The sequence below is a fragment of the Periophthalmus magnuspinnatus genome, chromosome 22 (genome assembly GCF_009829125.3).
Source record: "Periophthalmus magnuspinnatus isolate fPerMag1 chromosome 22, fPerMag1.2.pri, whole genome shotgun sequence".
Lineage (NCBI taxonomy): Eukaryota > Metazoa > Chordata > Actinopteri > Gobiiformes > Gobiidae > Periophthalmus > Periophthalmus magnuspinnatus.
The window spans coordinates 7788598-7807245 of record NC_047147.1 but is presented as its reverse complement, the minus strand read 5'-3'; the positions used below and the strand labels follow the sequence as shown (position 1 = coordinate 7807245).

General features: G+C 39.4%; 1 protein-coding gene across 3 annotated transcripts in view; it reads left to right on the top strand.

Moving 5' to 3' along the window:
* Positions 1-4404: 4404 nt before the first annotated feature.
* slc8a3 (solute carrier family 8 member 3) overlaps positions 4405-18648 on the top strand; it is a 136420-nt gene continuing 122176 nt past the window's right edge. For all 3 annotated transcript variants that reach the window (XM_055231341.1, XM_055231340.1, XM_055231339.1), the window contains exons 1-2: positions 4405-4941; positions 14805-16671. In XM_055231341.1, the coding sequence (XP_055087316.1) occupies positions 16659-16671 (13 nt within the window). In that variant the 5' untranslated portion in view covers positions 4405-4941; positions 14805-16658. The remainder of the gene's footprint in view (positions 4942-14804; positions 16672-18648) is intronic.

The window sequence follows — 18648 nt, the reverse complement described above, 5'->3', positions numbered from 1 at the left end:
TAGTACTTGTTTTAGTCCCGGTTTAGATCTTGCATAGTACCTGTTTTAGTCCTGGTTTAGATCTTATATAGTACTTGTTTAGATCTTGTATAGTACTTGTTTTAGTCCCGGTTTAGATCTTGCATAGTACCGGTTTTAGTCCTGGTTTAGATCTTGTATAGTACTTGTTTTAGTCCTGGTTTAGATCTTGCATAGTACTTGTTTTAGTCCTGATTTAGATCTTGCATAGTACTTGTTTAGATCTTGTATAGTACTTGTTTTAGTCCCGGTTTAGATCTTGCATAGTGCTTGTTTTAATCCTGGTTTAGATCTTGTATAGTACTTGTTTTAGTCCCGGTTTAGATCTTGTACAGTTCCGGTTTTAATCCTGGTTTAGATCTTGCATAGTACTTGTTTAGATCTTGTATAGTACTTGTTTAGATCTTGTATAGTACTTGTTTAGATCTTGTATAGTACTTGTTTTAGTCCCGGTTTAGATCTTGTATAGTACTTGTTTTAGTCCCGGTTTAGATCTTGTACAGTACCGGTTTTAATCCTGGTTTAGATCTTGCATAGTACTTATTCTCTTTCTTTCTTTATTCTTTATTTGACAGGGACCATGTACAAATTCATTAATCTTACAAGGAAAAGATGATTTGCACCAGATTTAGCTACTGCTACTTTCCATCTGCAGTCCCTGAGCAGGTGAACACACATTAAAAAACACATATCAATTGACAATTACAATATACGACTACCGATTTGCCATACATATGTCCCCCCCAGTCCAAACTAATATAAAAATCATTATGTGCAGGTTTATACAGTGAGCACAGAGCAGCACCAACTAACTAGACTGATGTGGACACGTTTGATTATTTAAAATGAACTTTTTCAAATTTCTAGTAAAACTATTAAAATCCACAGACAATTTCAGACTGTCTGGAAGCTGATTCCACTGCCTAATGGTTTGATAAGAAAAAGCCGATTGAGCAAAGGTTTTAGTCCTTGATTATAGTCCTGTGTTGTCACAGAGACCCAGAAAAAATCAGTACCAAAGCTAGAATTGAAACTAGATGCTAATTTGATCAGATAGTGATCCTAAACATAACATAAAATAGAACAAATTTCCAAACTTCTGTTGGCAGTAAAAACATCTCAATTTCAAGTTCAAATAGTTTTCCTGAATAAGACCCTGTGATAATATTCAAGAAACTATTAATATTTTGTGCTGAAAATTGTATTAAAATAAGTTTTTATTGTGGTATTGAAGTAGGTATTGAACTATTTTCTTAGTATTGAAATCAAGTTTGAAATTTTAGCAACATAAGTTCTTGGAAATTCTTTAACGTATGAAATGCAATGATGTCTTTACCACAGAACAACAAACATTTTTGGCATTTATAATAACTGATGTAACTTTCTCAGTATTGAAAGCTGCCTGACTATGGTTAATTTCCTGCTTAGTTGAATATGTGGCCACACAGCTGCTGCTTTTAGTTCACTTTCTGTGTGTGCAATGTTGCGGCCTTGTGAAAAAATGATTTAAGTCGTCCTTGATCACTGAAATAGGCCTGACCTTACACGGGTTTTCACTCTGGGCCCATTCTAACTTTGTGTTTTAGTCTTCAAATATTCATGCCAGCGCATACCTTATGAAAGCATGCAAGATTTATGGAGCTAAGTGTGTAGATGAACGCCACGTGAAAGAATAGGAGGTTTATGCATCATTGTCTCTTTCAGTGTCATTTTCAATAACAATTCACTTCTAAACAAAACTCAGCAACAGTATTTGCCAATTATTGCTATATAGTATTTCATGCACACGGTGGGGCAAGTGCTTTTCGACAACTAACAGAAAACTTTGAAAAACAGACTTACTGATCAGTGTAGAGTTTGCATACTCAACCACGATTGGAATGATAATGTAGATATTGTTATTCTGTTCAGTGATAACATTTTAGTTTTGTTTTGTCTAGATGTGGTTGTCCCTTATTTACACAATGCCTCCTTTAATAATTATGGTGTAAAACTATAATAATCTCAGTGAGCAGAAATTAAAGAATACTTCTAGACACCTGAATATAACTCCCATCTTTAGCTCCCCTCTCAGCCCATTTCTTGAGTGAAGAGTGAAGACGACAGTGTTAACAGGGTTGCAAGAGCAGCTCGGGACCACAATCTGCTGCCCATCTCCATCTCAAAGCCACTAAACACTCCTTTGAACACAGTGAGGTACAGATCTTAGCCAAAGAAAAATAAATAGTTTGAAAGTGGAGTTAAAGAAGCTATTTTTGTTAGGAAAAACATCCATCTTTGAACAGGAATGGGGGCCCAAGGCATCATTTATCTCCTATTTATAACTCCATCCTCAGACCTAAATCAAAACAAGGAAAACAATAGTGATAGCCAGTATGCTAATAGGTGTGAGAGCACCCATTAGGGGCTTGAATGATTATGCAAAATATGACACAGTTCACACTTCAATAGACATAGCCAACAAACACAAACTGTTAACAAATAGGTGTTAGTTTCAGTGTAGTTAGTTCGTCTCTTCAGATATGTAAGGCAGTGTCCAGCAGCAATCTAACCAGAACTGAAGAATGGATGGATGAGCAAGGAAACGTCTTCACTTTAAAACTTCTGTCCAGTTCACAGAATAGAATTTTTCTTTTGTAATCACAATTTAAAGTTAAATCTATTGTTTGACGCTTGCACTATTTGAAATTAAAGGACACTGAAAGGACAGTCGTGACTCACTAATAAAATACCAACTGATAATGTCTGATTTGTAAATGTTAAAAAATAAATAAATAAATGGATGCACACGTCCTTATGAACATAAATAAAGCAGACCAGTATTGGCTATATTATGTCTTTAATAGTAAAAACTTAACACAACACAACATAACACACATGTAAATAAGAAACTCTTCATGCTTTACTTAATAAATGCTTTACTAATGCTTTAATGTGCCGTAAGGATAAAGGATTTCAGTGCAACACAATCTAAAATGTGTTTGTATATTTCCAGAACATACAGGAGAAATCCACATTCACTTGTCAAGAGCCACAGTAAAGCCTGGAGTTATGATTTGCCGGTACAGTGTGAGCAGCAGGTGCAGGTGGAGGATGTGAACTGTGTCATTGTAGGTCGCCCTCTTCCCTACATCCCACACAGATGCTTTTTCTTTCTTTTGCTAATGGTTGACCTGCTGAAATAACAATGGATTACACTTCATGGGGGGGATCACAGTTACTCTGAGAACTGCCCCTTTTAAGACAAACAGAGGGTAGACCTTTGTCTCACTAACGAACCCTATACACTGTAGTCTTATATGGAATATCTAAGGATTCAACGTGGGAAAAGGCAATTGTATTATCATAAACAAAAGACTAGACTAAAGCATTTCTGAATGATGGACCCAAGATAAAATTAAAAGAAATATTTATTATTCAAGGCTTTATACAGAGAAGAATTTACCCCTGAATTAGCGGGTTCTACCATTGTGATAGACTGGAGAGGCTGCAGTTGCAAGTTTGTATTATTATTATGATGCATTATTTCATTTCTGTAAACTTTTTGTAAACTATTGATACAGTTACTGACGCTCTGCATTTCTTTGCTCTCAAAACTTTGACATTCTTTAACAATATCAAAGTTATTGTGCTTATCTGCAAACATCATGGTTGATCTAAAGACATTACAGCAGGAGCTTTATGCAAACACACCTCACAAAGCTTTGAAGGAGTCTGTCTGATCCCCTTACTTTTATTTACAACTATTTATTTATTTATTTAGCACCATCTGTCCAATGATCCACACATGCACGGCGTTTAGAGGTACTCCCTTCCTCCCTTCCCATCCCATCCCATCCCTCCATCCCTTTATCCCTCTCTCCCCTCTCTCCGTGGTCCGTGGATGCCTCATACCCACTGTTCTCGTGGCGCAGCTCTCTTCCCTTCTTCTCCCGTCAGCTGATGATGACGTAGCGACGCGCGCCCATAACCGTGGCCTCGTGCGTCTGTGTGCGTATTTGTGTGTGTGTGTTTGTGTTTCTGTGTGTATGTGTGTGGTTTCAGGGATGATGCGCATGTCTCTATCTGTCTCTATGTGACTTTTATCCAACCTGGGGGCACGCGTTGGAGGAGGGAGTGCTGTATGTGTATGTATGGCACAAGACGCAGCCGTTTCACACCTTGGACACGGAACGGAACACCGGCCTTGTAACGCGCGATAATGAGCCACGGAGGAATAATAATAACTCAAAGTCCGTTGGCGACAGGCAGCGTGCGCCTCTAGACCAATCAGCAACCCCCCCCTTTTTTTATTTTTTTATTTTTTTAACCAGAGATCAGATGTAATATTATGGATGTGTAGAAGACAGAAGGCATTCATTCATCTCCACGCGCAATAAAGGCTACTGTAGATTTGCTGCGCAGCGTTGAAAAAGCACAGAAGGAGAAGGAGGTGGTGGTGGTGGTGGTGGAGGAGAGGCAGGAGCGCTGATTCACGGCTGCTGCTCGCACGAGGGACAGACGAGGAGCGGCTATCTCCAACCTTAAAATACTGACCCCCCGCGCGCGCCTCCTCCTCCTCCTCCTCCCCCTCCAGTCTCCCTCTGCCCCCCTTCTTCGTCATTGACAGCTCTGCGACCGGGTCAGTCCCTGCGTCCGAGGAGGAGAGGAGCGAGGACAGCGGAGAGAGGGGCTACAGCCGTGGAGAGGAGAGGAGAGGAAGGAAGGAGAGAGCGCCCTTTGGACCAGTTTACCCACAGCTTTCACAGCTTTATCACCGGACTGGACTCTTTAAAGTGCATGAAGACGACGCATCTCTGGATATTTTCTTGTTGGTTTGACTCTTCGCTCCACGCCACAGCGCAAAGTGAGGCGTAATTAAACACGCGAGGTGGAGAGGAGTCTTCTTACGCAGCGTTCCCTCAAAGCTTAACAGAAATCCAGGTAGGTTTATACCACTGTAACGCGCCTGCATACCTCCACACAGCCTAATGGTTCTAGTCTAATGGCACTCTTGTTGACGCACATGTTGGCTTGGCGTGATATGAGTGATGTGACGAGGTGATGTCAGTTCGTGCAGCTTCGCAATCTGCTCCGTCCACTGTCCCCTATTCCCATTTCCCCGATCTATTGGCTCAAATGGATTCGTGATAGCGTTTAAATGGGTGTGTCGTTACAATAATTGCCACCGTGGAGACAGTTTTAATCATTATTAGTCCACAGCCCATAAAGCAACGCGATTCATTGATAGAGCCAATATTACACCGCTTTTGGACCCACTGTTGCCATGCTGTAAAATGTTATTTCCTCAAGTCTCATGGTAATTTTTACATGTGTTAAGACGCAAGGGGCCTTTAGGTTGGATAAGTTGTAAAGGGGGGTATCTTAGCACCAAGAGGGATTCCCCCCCTGTTCAGTTGCCCTGACAGGAGGCACTGACTGGAGAAACTATTGGGCTGTTGTCTGATGATTAATCAGGAACAGCTGAAGCTCGGGCAGTGCTGAGTGCATGTTTACGCCCAGCTCAAATACCCTCTTTAAACCGGACCCCCCTTCCTAAAATAGGGGGTAGGAAAGAGGAGACCCGTGAGCAGCTTGCACCCCAGCTACCAATCCTCCTCATGATATGGAAATGCACAAATCTGTAGAGTGAATGTGTGTAATGGGATTGGTCTAATCAGTGTAATCCATAAGGACATATATTTACATACCAAATAAATGAATAGTTTGGGAATTTAATAGTACAATCTTCATTTGCTTTGCTGTGATTCAAGCCGTGAAATGTCTAAACATAAAGCAACAATCTTTAACATCACGCACACCAGATTTATTCGTGCAGTTCGTAACATCCGAGGCAGAATTTGAGACTGTTTTGGTTCGTTGCTCTATTACTTAGTTTTAAGCCATTTATGCCCTTCTTCACACAACTATCTCCAGTCATCCAAAACAAGGAAACAAGAAAACAAGAGCATGTGACCCCTACTGAGTTTGTCAATACTATTGTCTGACACTATACAGCCATTCTCTGAGGCTGGTAAAGTGCACGTGAAAGGAAAGGCCTATAGGATTAGTCTGCACCATATGGCCAAACTTTGAGATAAACTAACAATTCTGTATTTTCTTGAGCAACAAACTAAAGCGATAAGCAAATCTTTATTACTTTTAACATATAATCAATAAGTACTTCCTGTAATTCATGTCACGACTATCTCCGTTAATCTGCAATGGAGGTCAGATCCCTCTTTATTTTACAAAACACTTAAAACACTACTAGCTTCGTCACGAAATGCCCCGTTGATTAATAACATAATAGCTACTTCCTCGTGATGGCACAGCTCAATATTTGTTATAGGGAAGTGGACGGCCGGAGCCAAACGACGCAAAAGGGTTCACTATCATTTACTTCCTGATTTATATTTCTCTGAAGCACAATTCCTCATTTTTAAACAAACTCATCTCTGCTTTTTGCTGAGGGCTCTTGGTTTCAGGTGATGCAGAGACTGTTGCCGTGGTAACAGGAGTTGTGGAAAAGGTGAACAACTTTTGCTGTATGTGTTTGAACAGTTTGTCTGAAATTCCCCCCTGGATAAATAGGATGCTCTTGAAGTTTGTGCTCGGAGATATTAAGTGAATCCTCAGAAAATATTTGGTACAATTTTTTATCGCACGTAGCGCATTTTTATTGGACTCAAACCTGAACTGAACTAGAGCAAAATAACCTATCTCCATGGCGACGAGAAGGTCAAGTTACAGGTCACGTCTGTAGCGTGGCAACTCTGCTCACAGTAATGCATTTTTTCAATGATTTTTAAAGATCAATAATGCCTCTAATTGAATAAATGCAACTTAGATTAGAAAGTTACATGGTGTACCTTTAAGAGTAAAGTTGTGTCTCTTTATAACTTAATCATATTATGTGTGAAAGTGGCTGTGGTTTCCTGGGGTAGTTGCCTTCGGCCGTTGAGCTGATGCTACAGTTGTTTCCTGATGTGTCACCGCAGACACCTGTGTGTTTATGGGGTGTAAATAAATCAATTGGTTTTTTCAATGTGCCACAGAGCTGTTAAACACAACCCTTTAAAACTAAGCAAAAATGATTGTGTAAGATTATTAACCTACCTGTCCCTTTGTCACATTTTAAACTTTGATAGCAGAATCAGTCTTAGACCAACAGATTTTGCATAAACCCATAGAACAAGATACTTTTCAAGTTCCAAAATGATTATTACCAAACTGAAACTATTTTTTAGGTTGCTCTTTATCTAATATTTTATAACCATGTTTGTCTGCAGATCAAAGGAGTAAGCATATTCAAATTTAATATTGATTGGACACTTAGGTTCATTTACATACTTTTTGTATGCTGTAAAGGTTTTTTCTCTTTTAGTGCTCCAGCCAACGATCCAATCAGAAAACAGAATGAACTCCTCACTTTGCAATGCCAGATCCTAGGCTTGGGTATATAAAAATGTATAATTTTTTTCCCCTCATATTGATCGAACACAGTTTAACTTTATTTTATTAAAACTGTTTCCTCAAGACTGAACACTGCTCCAAACCACATACTTTTACCGAGAGCAGATTCAAAACATATCACTGACGCGTAGAGGCGACTGAATCTCGATGTCGATTCAGATTTGAATGCTCGTCTGTACCAGATCTCGAGACATAAACCACTGTGGGTTCAGCTGTGGTTGTGATGACATCAAACTAGGAGTGTGCATAGACTTATCGTTAAGTATATGAAACCTGGAACAATATATTTTGTGGCTCAATATTTATTGTGTGTACAGTTTCTTTGCAAAAAGTGGGGAGATTTTTGCCACTGTGAAATAATATGGTAAGATTTGAGCTGTAGAGGGTAGAATAGATCACTTCTATGGCTGATTATTGGTTCATTCTGTTATTTATTTGTTGCAGCTCAGACCTTTTAATGATACTGTATATTTAAAAAAAGATTTGCTGGGATTATCGTACTTTGTGTCAGTGATTAATGCAGTTTCAATACTATCATTTATCGCAGTATTTCTCTGTATAGATATATATCGTGTTTCAAAATGAGTTACCGTGACAAGCTTATCACACTTTTCCTGAAGCCAGACCATGATTTTAATTTTATTCACGTACAGTCAGTATCTTAATATTGCCTTGAAGAGGTAAATGAACTCATATGTTTCTTCTGAAGCTTTACACTTCATTGCAGTTGGTTAAATCCAGCTGTCACTCACTCAGAGCATTGCTGAGACTGACCAATAGGAGGCGTTTGTGGATATGATCGGCACAGGAATGAGATTAAGATTCGATTCTTATCTCCACATCACCCAGCGCTACATCAAACCAATAGTAGCACATAGAACTACGCTTAAATGTTCAATATTGGTGATTTATTGTAATATGGCGACGATAGTGCAGTGTGCAAACTGTAATAGGCCTAACCCTGTAGTTCCACTTGACCATTACTTGACTGTCTCACTCCAGAGTTCCTGAGCATTAATCACTGCTGGAGGTGGAGATGGTGGTGTCATTTTTAAGAGCGCTCCCAGTTTCAGTCAAAGCGAACGGCCATAATTGGTTCAGCGGATGATTGATAGATGATCTGATTGACAGGTAGATTGAGCATTTCACTGTAAAATCTTTAAACGGACACAATCCTCTGGACCAATAATGTAAATCTCATTAAAATAAATGCATTAAGGCACTGACAGGCTGCTCAGGTGTACCATCCCACGAGAATATTGATTTTCTTTCCCCGGCACAAATTGCGCTGGTTGCCGTTCGGAGATGGGGAGTGGGCAGTGGCGTTGTTATGCTAGTACCGCCGCTAAAGCTAAGAGCCCTAAATGAGCAATTATACAGGGCTATTTTCTTACTAATTATAGTCCCGTGATAGTACTTTGCAATGCTAATCTTACTTTGATAGGAGAGCAATGCACGCTGAAATTAAGAAAAGTGACTGGAGTTTTAAAGTTAAGAGTTACAAACAAGAACTGCATTTTATACGTACTATATCCTATCCTTGTGATGACACTTGTTGCTCCAAACAATTACAAATATGGTCCTATATATATAACATAAAATAAAAATAACATTCTGTATTATTTAGGCTATTATATGAGTTCTTGTTCTGGCCAAAAAACCTGAACTAAAGTCACTTAACTGTTCATTTTTGACAGCACAAAAATCTATAAATTGTGATTTCAAATACGAGCTGCAGTAAATATTCACGATTATGTTTTTTTTTAATAATCAAGCAGCCAACTTACGACATTTATAACCGAAATCCCATTTTTAAGAGAGTAATAAATAGCTGCAGACTATTATGGTGTTCACTGTAGATCTCTCTTCTATACTTTTATATTGTGTCATTGGTTTGGCTCGGAGTCAGAGCTCAGATTTAGATGCTAGACAGTGGGTTTGTGCCACTCTGCAGTTCCTCTCCTTTAAAGTGACAGAGAGAAGCAGGAGCGGGTCAGCAGTGGCTCAATAGTAAAACACTGAAATGAAAAATCCCCACGTTCACTGTCCTTAATAACCTCTTACTCAGTGCTTTGCCCTTTTGCACAACGGAGATAATTCCATAGACATCAATTAGGCTATATATTAAGAGACAAAGCAGCTTTCCGCTAGACCATCGCACACTGCAAGTTTTCAAGATTACACAAAATGGTACTGTCGAAGCGTGTTGAATGCGGTCACTGTTTATTGTTAAATCGGACACTTTTTGGAACAGCTTTATTCATTTCGGGTGATGCCATAGCAATTAACAACAAAATACATCTTTGAAATGGATAACTCTTCAAAATATCACTTCTACACAGGAAGCGATGAATAGAGCAATGAATGATGCAGGTTAGGTTCATGTATAGTAAAATAATTAAACAAAAATGATCATACAGTATACAGCCCAAGTATTACTCTCACTATCTCTATTTAAAACATCTTATGTAAGTCCCACATAGCTCACCTCTCCTCCCATTAGCTGCTGTCAGTCAGGTCTGTGCCTGTCGTGGGGTTTCTTCTCAGGGATCCAGTACTGGCCCCTGCTCCATATCCAAAGCTGCTGATTCGGCTAAATTCAAGTTCCTCTCCTACTTCTGTCAACCACTTTTCTCTACAACATATCAGTGTCCTCCTCAAATACCACCATCACTCTGAGATACCTAATCAGGCTTAAATAAATGCCTCTCTTTGTAATTATAAGTGGGTTCATTCCTGAGATCTGGCCAGCTGTCACTGCATTAGCTCCTGTGTTGACTTAGCGCTGCCTCGAGTGACAATGTTTGACGTGAATAGATTTGTTCAGTGGACCCAGTATTTGTCTTAAAAGGTGCAGTATGTAACTTTTCTGATAAGGGTTCCGCCACCTGCTTGTCTCCACGGAGCCGTTTCTCTTCTTCCTGGCATGATCCTCAGTAAACTTATCAATCTTGCATTTATGAAGTTATATGTTTATAATGTCAAAAATACATAGACTCTAACATTCAAATTTAGAAGTACTTTTTCTTTTTGGCTTGTGGAATGTTATACACTACAAAATGCAAGGGTAATTATGGACAACGTGGAAGAGTTTTGATATTTTCTATGCCTTTCTTTAGGTAAAATAAATCAAATTCATGGTAGTAACCTGTTTAAAGTTGGGCTTTTACCTAGAGTGGTGTAAAGCGTTGATCATGGAAGAGAGGAGAGCCATCTTTAATCAGGTCAGAACACGAGAAAGCACTTTTAGGAAGGAGGGAAACGTGCAGCGATGGGGAATACTGCATGCCACATCAGGAAAAAAGTGAATAAAGAAAGCTCACAACAGCCTGATCAGTTTGGAACACTTCAGAAAATAATCACTGTAACTTTTCTGGTTGCGTTTCCTCTATATGTTATGGCTTTTTCTGGAAAGTTCCCTTAAATGTTTGTCTTACAATTCTTTAATTCTAGATGTTTTCAGTATCTTTCAGTACATGCATTCTTACACTGTGAGTGAGATCTCCTGTCCACTGATCTGACCTGTAACATGTAACTGCAGACAAGTTAAATGTGTAACAGTCCAGGCAAATCAATACAATCTTGAAGTACATGAAGTTTGATTTAGTTTGTGTACTTAGAGTCAAAGTGATTCTAACTAGACCAAGATAAACCTCTAACAGAATCATGGTTATATTTTATTTTCCCTGAATGCGATTAGAGAATTGAAAATGACTATCCAGTCTGTTTGAGTTGGAGGTTGGGGAGATATAAGTTTTTAATGCTTTAAAAAAAAAAAATCAAGCAACAGGTTCAAAGTAATGCGTCGTACTATTGAACACATGGAAGGTTTTGCCCAAGGACACAACGTCTGCATGCCCATCCAGCTGAAATGTCCTGTATATCTGGTCTTGAGTTGCTTTTGGTCTGGACTTTGGAAAAACGCCCCATTTGACCCTTAATATGAGATAATCTTTGTATCTAGACAGAAGACGTACCTCCCCATAAATCCTCAGTCTAATGTATTTGCACAGCCCACATGTCCGTCCTCTCTGCAGCAAAGTCTTCTCATGGCTCCGTCGCCTCTGGGTTCAGCTGTTAGCTTTAGACCCAGTGTCAGGTCGTATCTCATAAGAAACAGTGGAGACGCTTAGGGGAGCTTTTATGGACTGGGCACTGTGGTGGTAGTTACTGTAATGCTGCTCTATGGCTTTTGTAGACTGTTTAAGAGCGTTTAGGCTTGTATACAATGAAGACAGGATATATATGCTGTAGGACTGCACAGTGTATCACACACAACACAAAGTTCATATTGGACCAAAGTTTAATACACTCATTTAAATCTGTATTTCTATAAAGATGTGTCAATTGTGTCCCAAAAAAAAAAAGCTTAGATTTTTTTGCTATTCCTCCTCAGTGGCCCTGTTCATCTGCACACCAAAATCTGATTATAATCTGATTTCTGGATCCTTAAACCGTGAAATCTGATGTGAGTTTTAGAGGGACCATGACTAGGCCTGTCACGATAAGTGTTACATCAACTTATCGTTCAGTATATGAAAGCAGGAACAACACATTTTGGGGCTTAATATTTATTGTGTGTACATTTTCTTTGCAAAAATGGGGAGATTTTAGGTATTTTTGTTGTAATTAAAATATATTTTACTGTAGAAAGTTGAATAAGTGACTTCTATGGCTAATTATTGGGTCATTCTTCTATTTCTCTGTTGCAGCTCTGGCCTTTTAATGATAATAATGATGACAGTTTTTACTTAAAAAAGTTAAAAAACGGTTTACTGGAATTATCTTGCTTTTCTGTTACTGAGTCAGTTTCTATATTACCGTTTGTCGGAATATCTCTCTGGAACAATATATCGTGCTTCAAAATTTGTTATCGTGGCCTAAACATCACCAGAAATAAATAATTTTAGATAATCAAGCATGTCCACGTCAGTCTAATTCATTTATACTGTTTATACTATTACACATAATGATTTTTAATATGTAGGAAACATCATGTATTGGACCTGATGACATTTTATTGTATTTTACTGCTATATTAATGATGAACTGTTAGTTTTATAATGTAATTGTAATGAAAAGAGTATTTCTCATGTGTGTTCACCTGCCCAGATACTGCAGATGGAAAGCAGCAGTAGCTAAATCTGTCACAAATCATCTTTTCTTTTGCAAGATTAATTATTTTTTACGTGGTTCCTGACAATTAAAGAAGAAAAAAAGAAATAAATTAGATGATTTTGCTTTTTACATGACACTTTAATGATCTTATAACTCCAAAAACCGATATTAATCAAATTTTGAGTGTGCATGTAACCGCAGTAACCACCACCATTGACCCTCGTCCCACCAACAACCTTGAGTCACTAATTTGCCCATTTGTTAAATTAATCTGTGACAGTACACTTACGATCAATTCTCAAATAAATGAAATATTGACTTTAAACAAATATCTTACATCACCGCTTTCCCTTTAATTATTTTGTGTTGATCCTGAGAAAAGAAAGGTTATCCACTTAAAAAAAAACATATTAAATAGAAAAAACTGCATAATATGATCGGTTTTGACATAATTTTGCATAATTAGCTCCAACACTACTGCATGTATTTGTCACGTTGTTCATTGTGTTTGTTGATTTCTTGCCAGTGCGACATTTTGGACAGTGCTTGGTTTGGCAACATGTCCGTGGTGCTGAGCCTGCTGTTCGAGCTGGCGTTATTACCCCAGAGATTTCAGACAATCATCCTCAAATCCCCATTATTAGACACACATCTGAAAGGAAAATAAACTCCTGAATGAGAACTGAACCCGCAGGCCGAGGTTGTATTAATCTAATGTTCACACCTTATTCATAGAGTGTGAGTTAATTTCCGATCTGCTTCACAAAGATAACATAAAGCTCCCAGGGTGATGGTGTTTGTGAAGTCAGAGGGACACTTTCTGAAGGAGCAAAGGAGTTTTATTCACTGTTTAATGACCAAGAAGACTATCCATTATGCAACTATTACAATGTACAATATTACAGTCTTATCACATGAAGATTGAATAGCTAAAAATAGTCAATGAAAACTTTTATAAGGAGTTTGGAGGACACAGTGGCAGAAAGGTTAACAGTAGGTCCTCCCTGTTTTGACCTACACCTATGAATTGTTTGTGAGACTCATACGTTCAAATTTATGAATGATTCTGACATAGATTGGTTCAGAATTTCCATTTGTTGATGTAAAACCAAGGTGCCTTATAGGTCTATTTTTGTTCTATAGCTTGGGGTGGGTGATAATGATCTACTGACTTTAATATTAATGGTCCTATATTACACAAAACGGACTCTCGTGAGCTTTAAGTCATGTTAGAATGTTGTTTCCTCCTCAAAAACATACCTGGAGTTTTGTTTCCTTCGCACATGTTTGATTAATCCTTTATTGTGAAAGTGTGTGGAGTTTAAAAACACAATGGAGCACTTCCTGTACAACATCACAAGGTGGAACAGAAACTTTCAAACTAAATATGCAGGGTTTGTGTGTTAAACGTGTGAATGAAACAAAACACAACTCCAGGTATGTTTTTAATGAGGAAACATTATGACATGGATCAGAAAATAGCGTAATATGGGCTCTTTAACAAACGTCAGATTATTTTTATCTGTATTCAGGCCTGTCAACAACAAAGCACGATTTATCCGTATCCGCACACTCTATTGCCATATTTTTCCCGTGGATTATCTTTATACTTGTATGGTCGTAAGTGTTTCCTAACCAGGGTACGGGGATGATTTCAGATTTAAAAAGAAAGGTGGCATTGAATAGTAGTACGTTTTTGTGAATGTAAAAATCTACTCTCATTTTGCTGTAAATAGGATCAAAACAAGACCATATAGTACTAGTAAACAGACTTAAAATGACTGAATATACTCTTATGGGTACTCCAGACAGAAAAAAATTAGGAACTACTGTAAGACAATTAAATGAGGACTAGGGTTGCACAATATATGGAAAAATGTATAATATTGCAATTGTTTTGGCACCGTATCGTCTGTAATAAAAACATTTACAAAGAAAAAAAAAAAGCCTCTAAAGTCTCCCAAGAAGGGTATACAGTGATCTGAAAGGAAGTAATTCTCTGGTCCATCCATGTTTTGTGCTGGACTTGAACCTCAACCAAGTTAGTTAAAATACCACCTGACTATTGTAAGAGTTAGTAAAAAAAAAAAAATGGTCACGATATTCATTTTTGTCAATATCGGCCTTCCCTAATGAGGCCATGCATTTCTGATTAGCTCTTTTGAACGTGGCACAGCAGATAACCTGTGTGTTCTCTGTGTTTTGCGTTGCAGGTGGTGGTGGAGGACCTCACAGCCCAGTGCTGGATCCCGTTGGGGACTGTCAGAGCGGTTTGGGCCTGTGAGACGCAGGAGGGCGCATGGAGGGTTCAAGGTGCGGCGGCGCGGGGTCAGCGGCCTGGTTCTGTTTAGGGCTGGTGTCTGTGGCCGCCTCCTTTGTCTGTGCGGAGGCCAAGACCAACCCGAGTCCACTAACACCCCTGAAAAATGACACGTGTGAGCACAACACCAAGTGCCATCCGGGCATCATCCTTCCCATATGGTACCCGGAGGACCCTTCCATGGGAGACAAAATCGCAAGAGTTATAGTCTACTTCGTTGCAATGATTTACATGTTCTTGGGAGTCTCTATCATTGCTGACCGCTTCATGGCCGCCATTGAAGTAATCACATCCCAAGAGAAAGAGATAGTCATCAAAAGACCCAACGGAGAGACGACCACAACTACCATTAGAGTCTGGAACGAGACAGTGTCCAACTTGACCCTCATGGCTTTAGGTTCCTCTGCTCCGGAGATCCTGCTGTCCGTTATTGAAGTTTGCGGGCATGAATTCGAAGCCGGAGCGCTAGGACCTTCCACAATTGTCGGCAGCGCTGCTTTCAACATGTTCGTAATCATCGGTCTTTGTGTTTTAGTTATTCCCCAAGGCGAGGTCCGAAAAGTCAAGCACCTCCGAGTTTTCTTCATCACTGCCGGTTGGAGTGTTTTCGCATACATTTGGCTGTACATAATCTTGGCTGTCATCACTCCCAATGAAGTTCAAGTCTGGGAAGGCCTCCTAACTCTTGCCTTCTTCCCCATTTGCGTGCTCCTTGCTTGGATCGCTGACCGCCGCCTGCTTTTTTACAAGTTCATGCACAAGAAATACCGCACCGACAAGCATAGAGGAGTGATCATTGAGACAGAGACGGAACGCTCTAAAGGCATTGAAATGGACGGCAAGTTGGTCAATTCTCATTTTATGGATGGAAGTGCGAGCAGTAATCTCATCGGTCTAATTGAAGGCAAAGAAGTCGACGAATCAAGACGAGATATGATTCGTATCTTGAAAGATCTCAAGCAAAAATATCCCGAGAAAGAGTTGGATCAGCTGGTCGAGATGGCTAACTACTATGCCTTGTCACACCAACAAAAGAGCAGAGCCTTTTATCGAATCCAAGCTACACGCATGATGACCGGCGCTGGTAATATCCTGAAGAAACACGTGGCAGAACAAGCGAAAAAGTGCGCAAGTATCCAAGAGATCCATGTTGACGAACCGGAAGAGTACGTATCAAGAATCGCGTTCGAGCCAGCTGTCTATCAGTGCTTTGAAAACTGCGGTGCTGCAATCTTGACAATTACAAGAAAGGGAGGGGATGTTGACAAAACTATATTAGTGGATTACAAGACAGAAGATGGTTCCGCGAATGCCGGGGCCGACTACGAGTTCACAGAAGGGACAGTGATGTTCAAACCGGGCGAAATTATAAAAGAAATCAGCGTTGGCATTATAGATGACGACATTTTTGAGGAAGACGAGCATTTCTTTGTGCGTTTAAGCAATCTGCGAGTCCTCGATACCGAAGATGAAGTATTGTCGGCGAATAGTCTCCCGTATCCCAAAGCAATGCTGGGGTTCCCAACTGTAGCCACTGTCACCATTCTAGACGATGACCATTCGGGCATCTTTACCTTCGAAAGTGGCTCGGCGCATGTAAGCGAGAGCATTGGCATTATGGAGGTCAAGGTGCTCAGGACATCTGGTGCCAGGGGGACAGTCATCGTGCCTTATCGCACCATCGAGGGACTGGCCAAAGGAGGAGGGGAGGACTTCGAAGACACCTACGGAGAGTTGGAGTTCAAGAATGACGAAACCTGGTAAGACACATTTTTACTTTCTGTTTGTGGCTCATTTTTAAATTGACATAAGGCAAACTTACTGCATTTACATCTACGCCAATACTTTTGTAGAACTCTGTTTGTGCTTTAGTATGCGTGGACTGTTTTGTTTTTAGATGAGTGTTCACATGAGATAACACCATTGGAGTGTTTATTCAGCAAATCCAAGATAATCAAAAAATGTTAGCGGTAGTTCATAGGCTTATTCTGCTAATGATCATAAGACCTAAGTTTGAACTGGTTATGTCGTAATTTGAAAACGTTTTGGTTCATGATTTCCTTTCATAGTGGCAGACGCTGCTGTTTCCTTTTTTGAAATAATGATCAAATACATGTATCTATAACGATTCAAATGCAATTACTTAGAAGCACCATGTTTTATTAAAGTGATTTCCAACTCAAGGTCACTAGAGTTAGTATATTTAAATGTACGCTATTTGTGCCTGCGCCGTACAGATTTATGCATTTGCTGTTTGACTGGGGTACACCTGTTGCTAAGCGATATAGAGCCATAAATTTAGCTTCAAAGCCGTGTTTGACATTGCCGTGTTGTATAACATTTGCTTTGATACAGAGTTCCTTGCCACTTGACATCATTTAACCTAAACACACTTTGGTAAGCTTTCATCTGATGTTTGAGCTTGTCATATAGTCAACCCTTTTTTATGTCTGAGCAGTGAGAGGGTGGAGCGTGCACCCTTGTTTTTGTGTCACAATAGTTTTTTCTCATCTGTGTCTTTTAGTGCCAGTTCAGAGGCTGTCTCATGCTATGGGGATTTGTCATTCAAGTTTGAAAGTTCTGAAGTCATCCTCTCCAGTGTCTCCCTTTAATCCCCCGTGCCTTTTGTTGAGTTTCTATAATAGCTTTTTGTCTTTTTGTAGTTCTCTTATGTTGTATCTTAGATCAAAAGACTGATATCTGTTAGAATAATGAGTTCAAGTGTTTGGTGAATGGACATACTTGTTTAATTGTGTTTCACGTTAATTGATAGGTGATAGTAGCACATTTGGTGAGTGTCACATCCACTGATCTGAAGTTTAGCCGTACGAATCCCGCTCTTGACATAAACGTGATTGGTTGAGCGGTCAGATCAACTGTCCCACAGGTTGGCGGTGCGATTCCAGATCCTACAGATGAATGGTGTATGAATGTGTGTATGAATGGGTGAGTGGTTCCTTGGCGTAAAGTGCTTTGAGTCTGGAAGGTGGAAAAACACTATATAAACCATGACCATTTACCATTTTTACCATTTCTGTAGATTGGTGAGTGAGGAGCTGAAGAATACATTGTCATTTTAATTAATTTGATCAAGTACTCAGCAAAAATAATGTCAGTAATGAGGATAAAATAAATTAAATACATTAAAATACATTTGAATAGTTGAGATTATTAATAAACCATTCATGCAAGTATTACTACAACTATATTCGTTTACTCACTGACTGTTACTACTACACTTACCGTTGCTTCCACAATTTTAAACTGCATTTACTCCCAAAAGTACCATTTTTCACGTTTAAATATGTCATCCAGCTTACAGTTTCTAAACAGTAGACTTTGTATTACTGTAAAGAATCTGTATTTTTCATTTATGGTATAATTTCATGACTCACTGCACGTTTCGCTTCATAAAGTCCATCGTGTTATATTTCTATATTAAAAAGTAGCTCACTGAGGTCAATAACGATAAGACACCACTGTTCCTCTTGCATATAAAGTAGCGCTATACCTGGGAAACTACTGACGCATATGAACAAAAATATTAATAAAACATTGATTTATTGATTTCACGTGTTTCATAGTTTGACTGACAGGGATAATATTTGTTGGTGGTGGGCTCCCGGGTGCAGTAGTGACCCAGGAGAGAGATCCGAGGAGGGGCATGAGCGCGGGGCCGATCAGCATGCTCCCGGGGCCCTCCGCTTCTCCGGGACATGGATTTGATTTATGTGAAC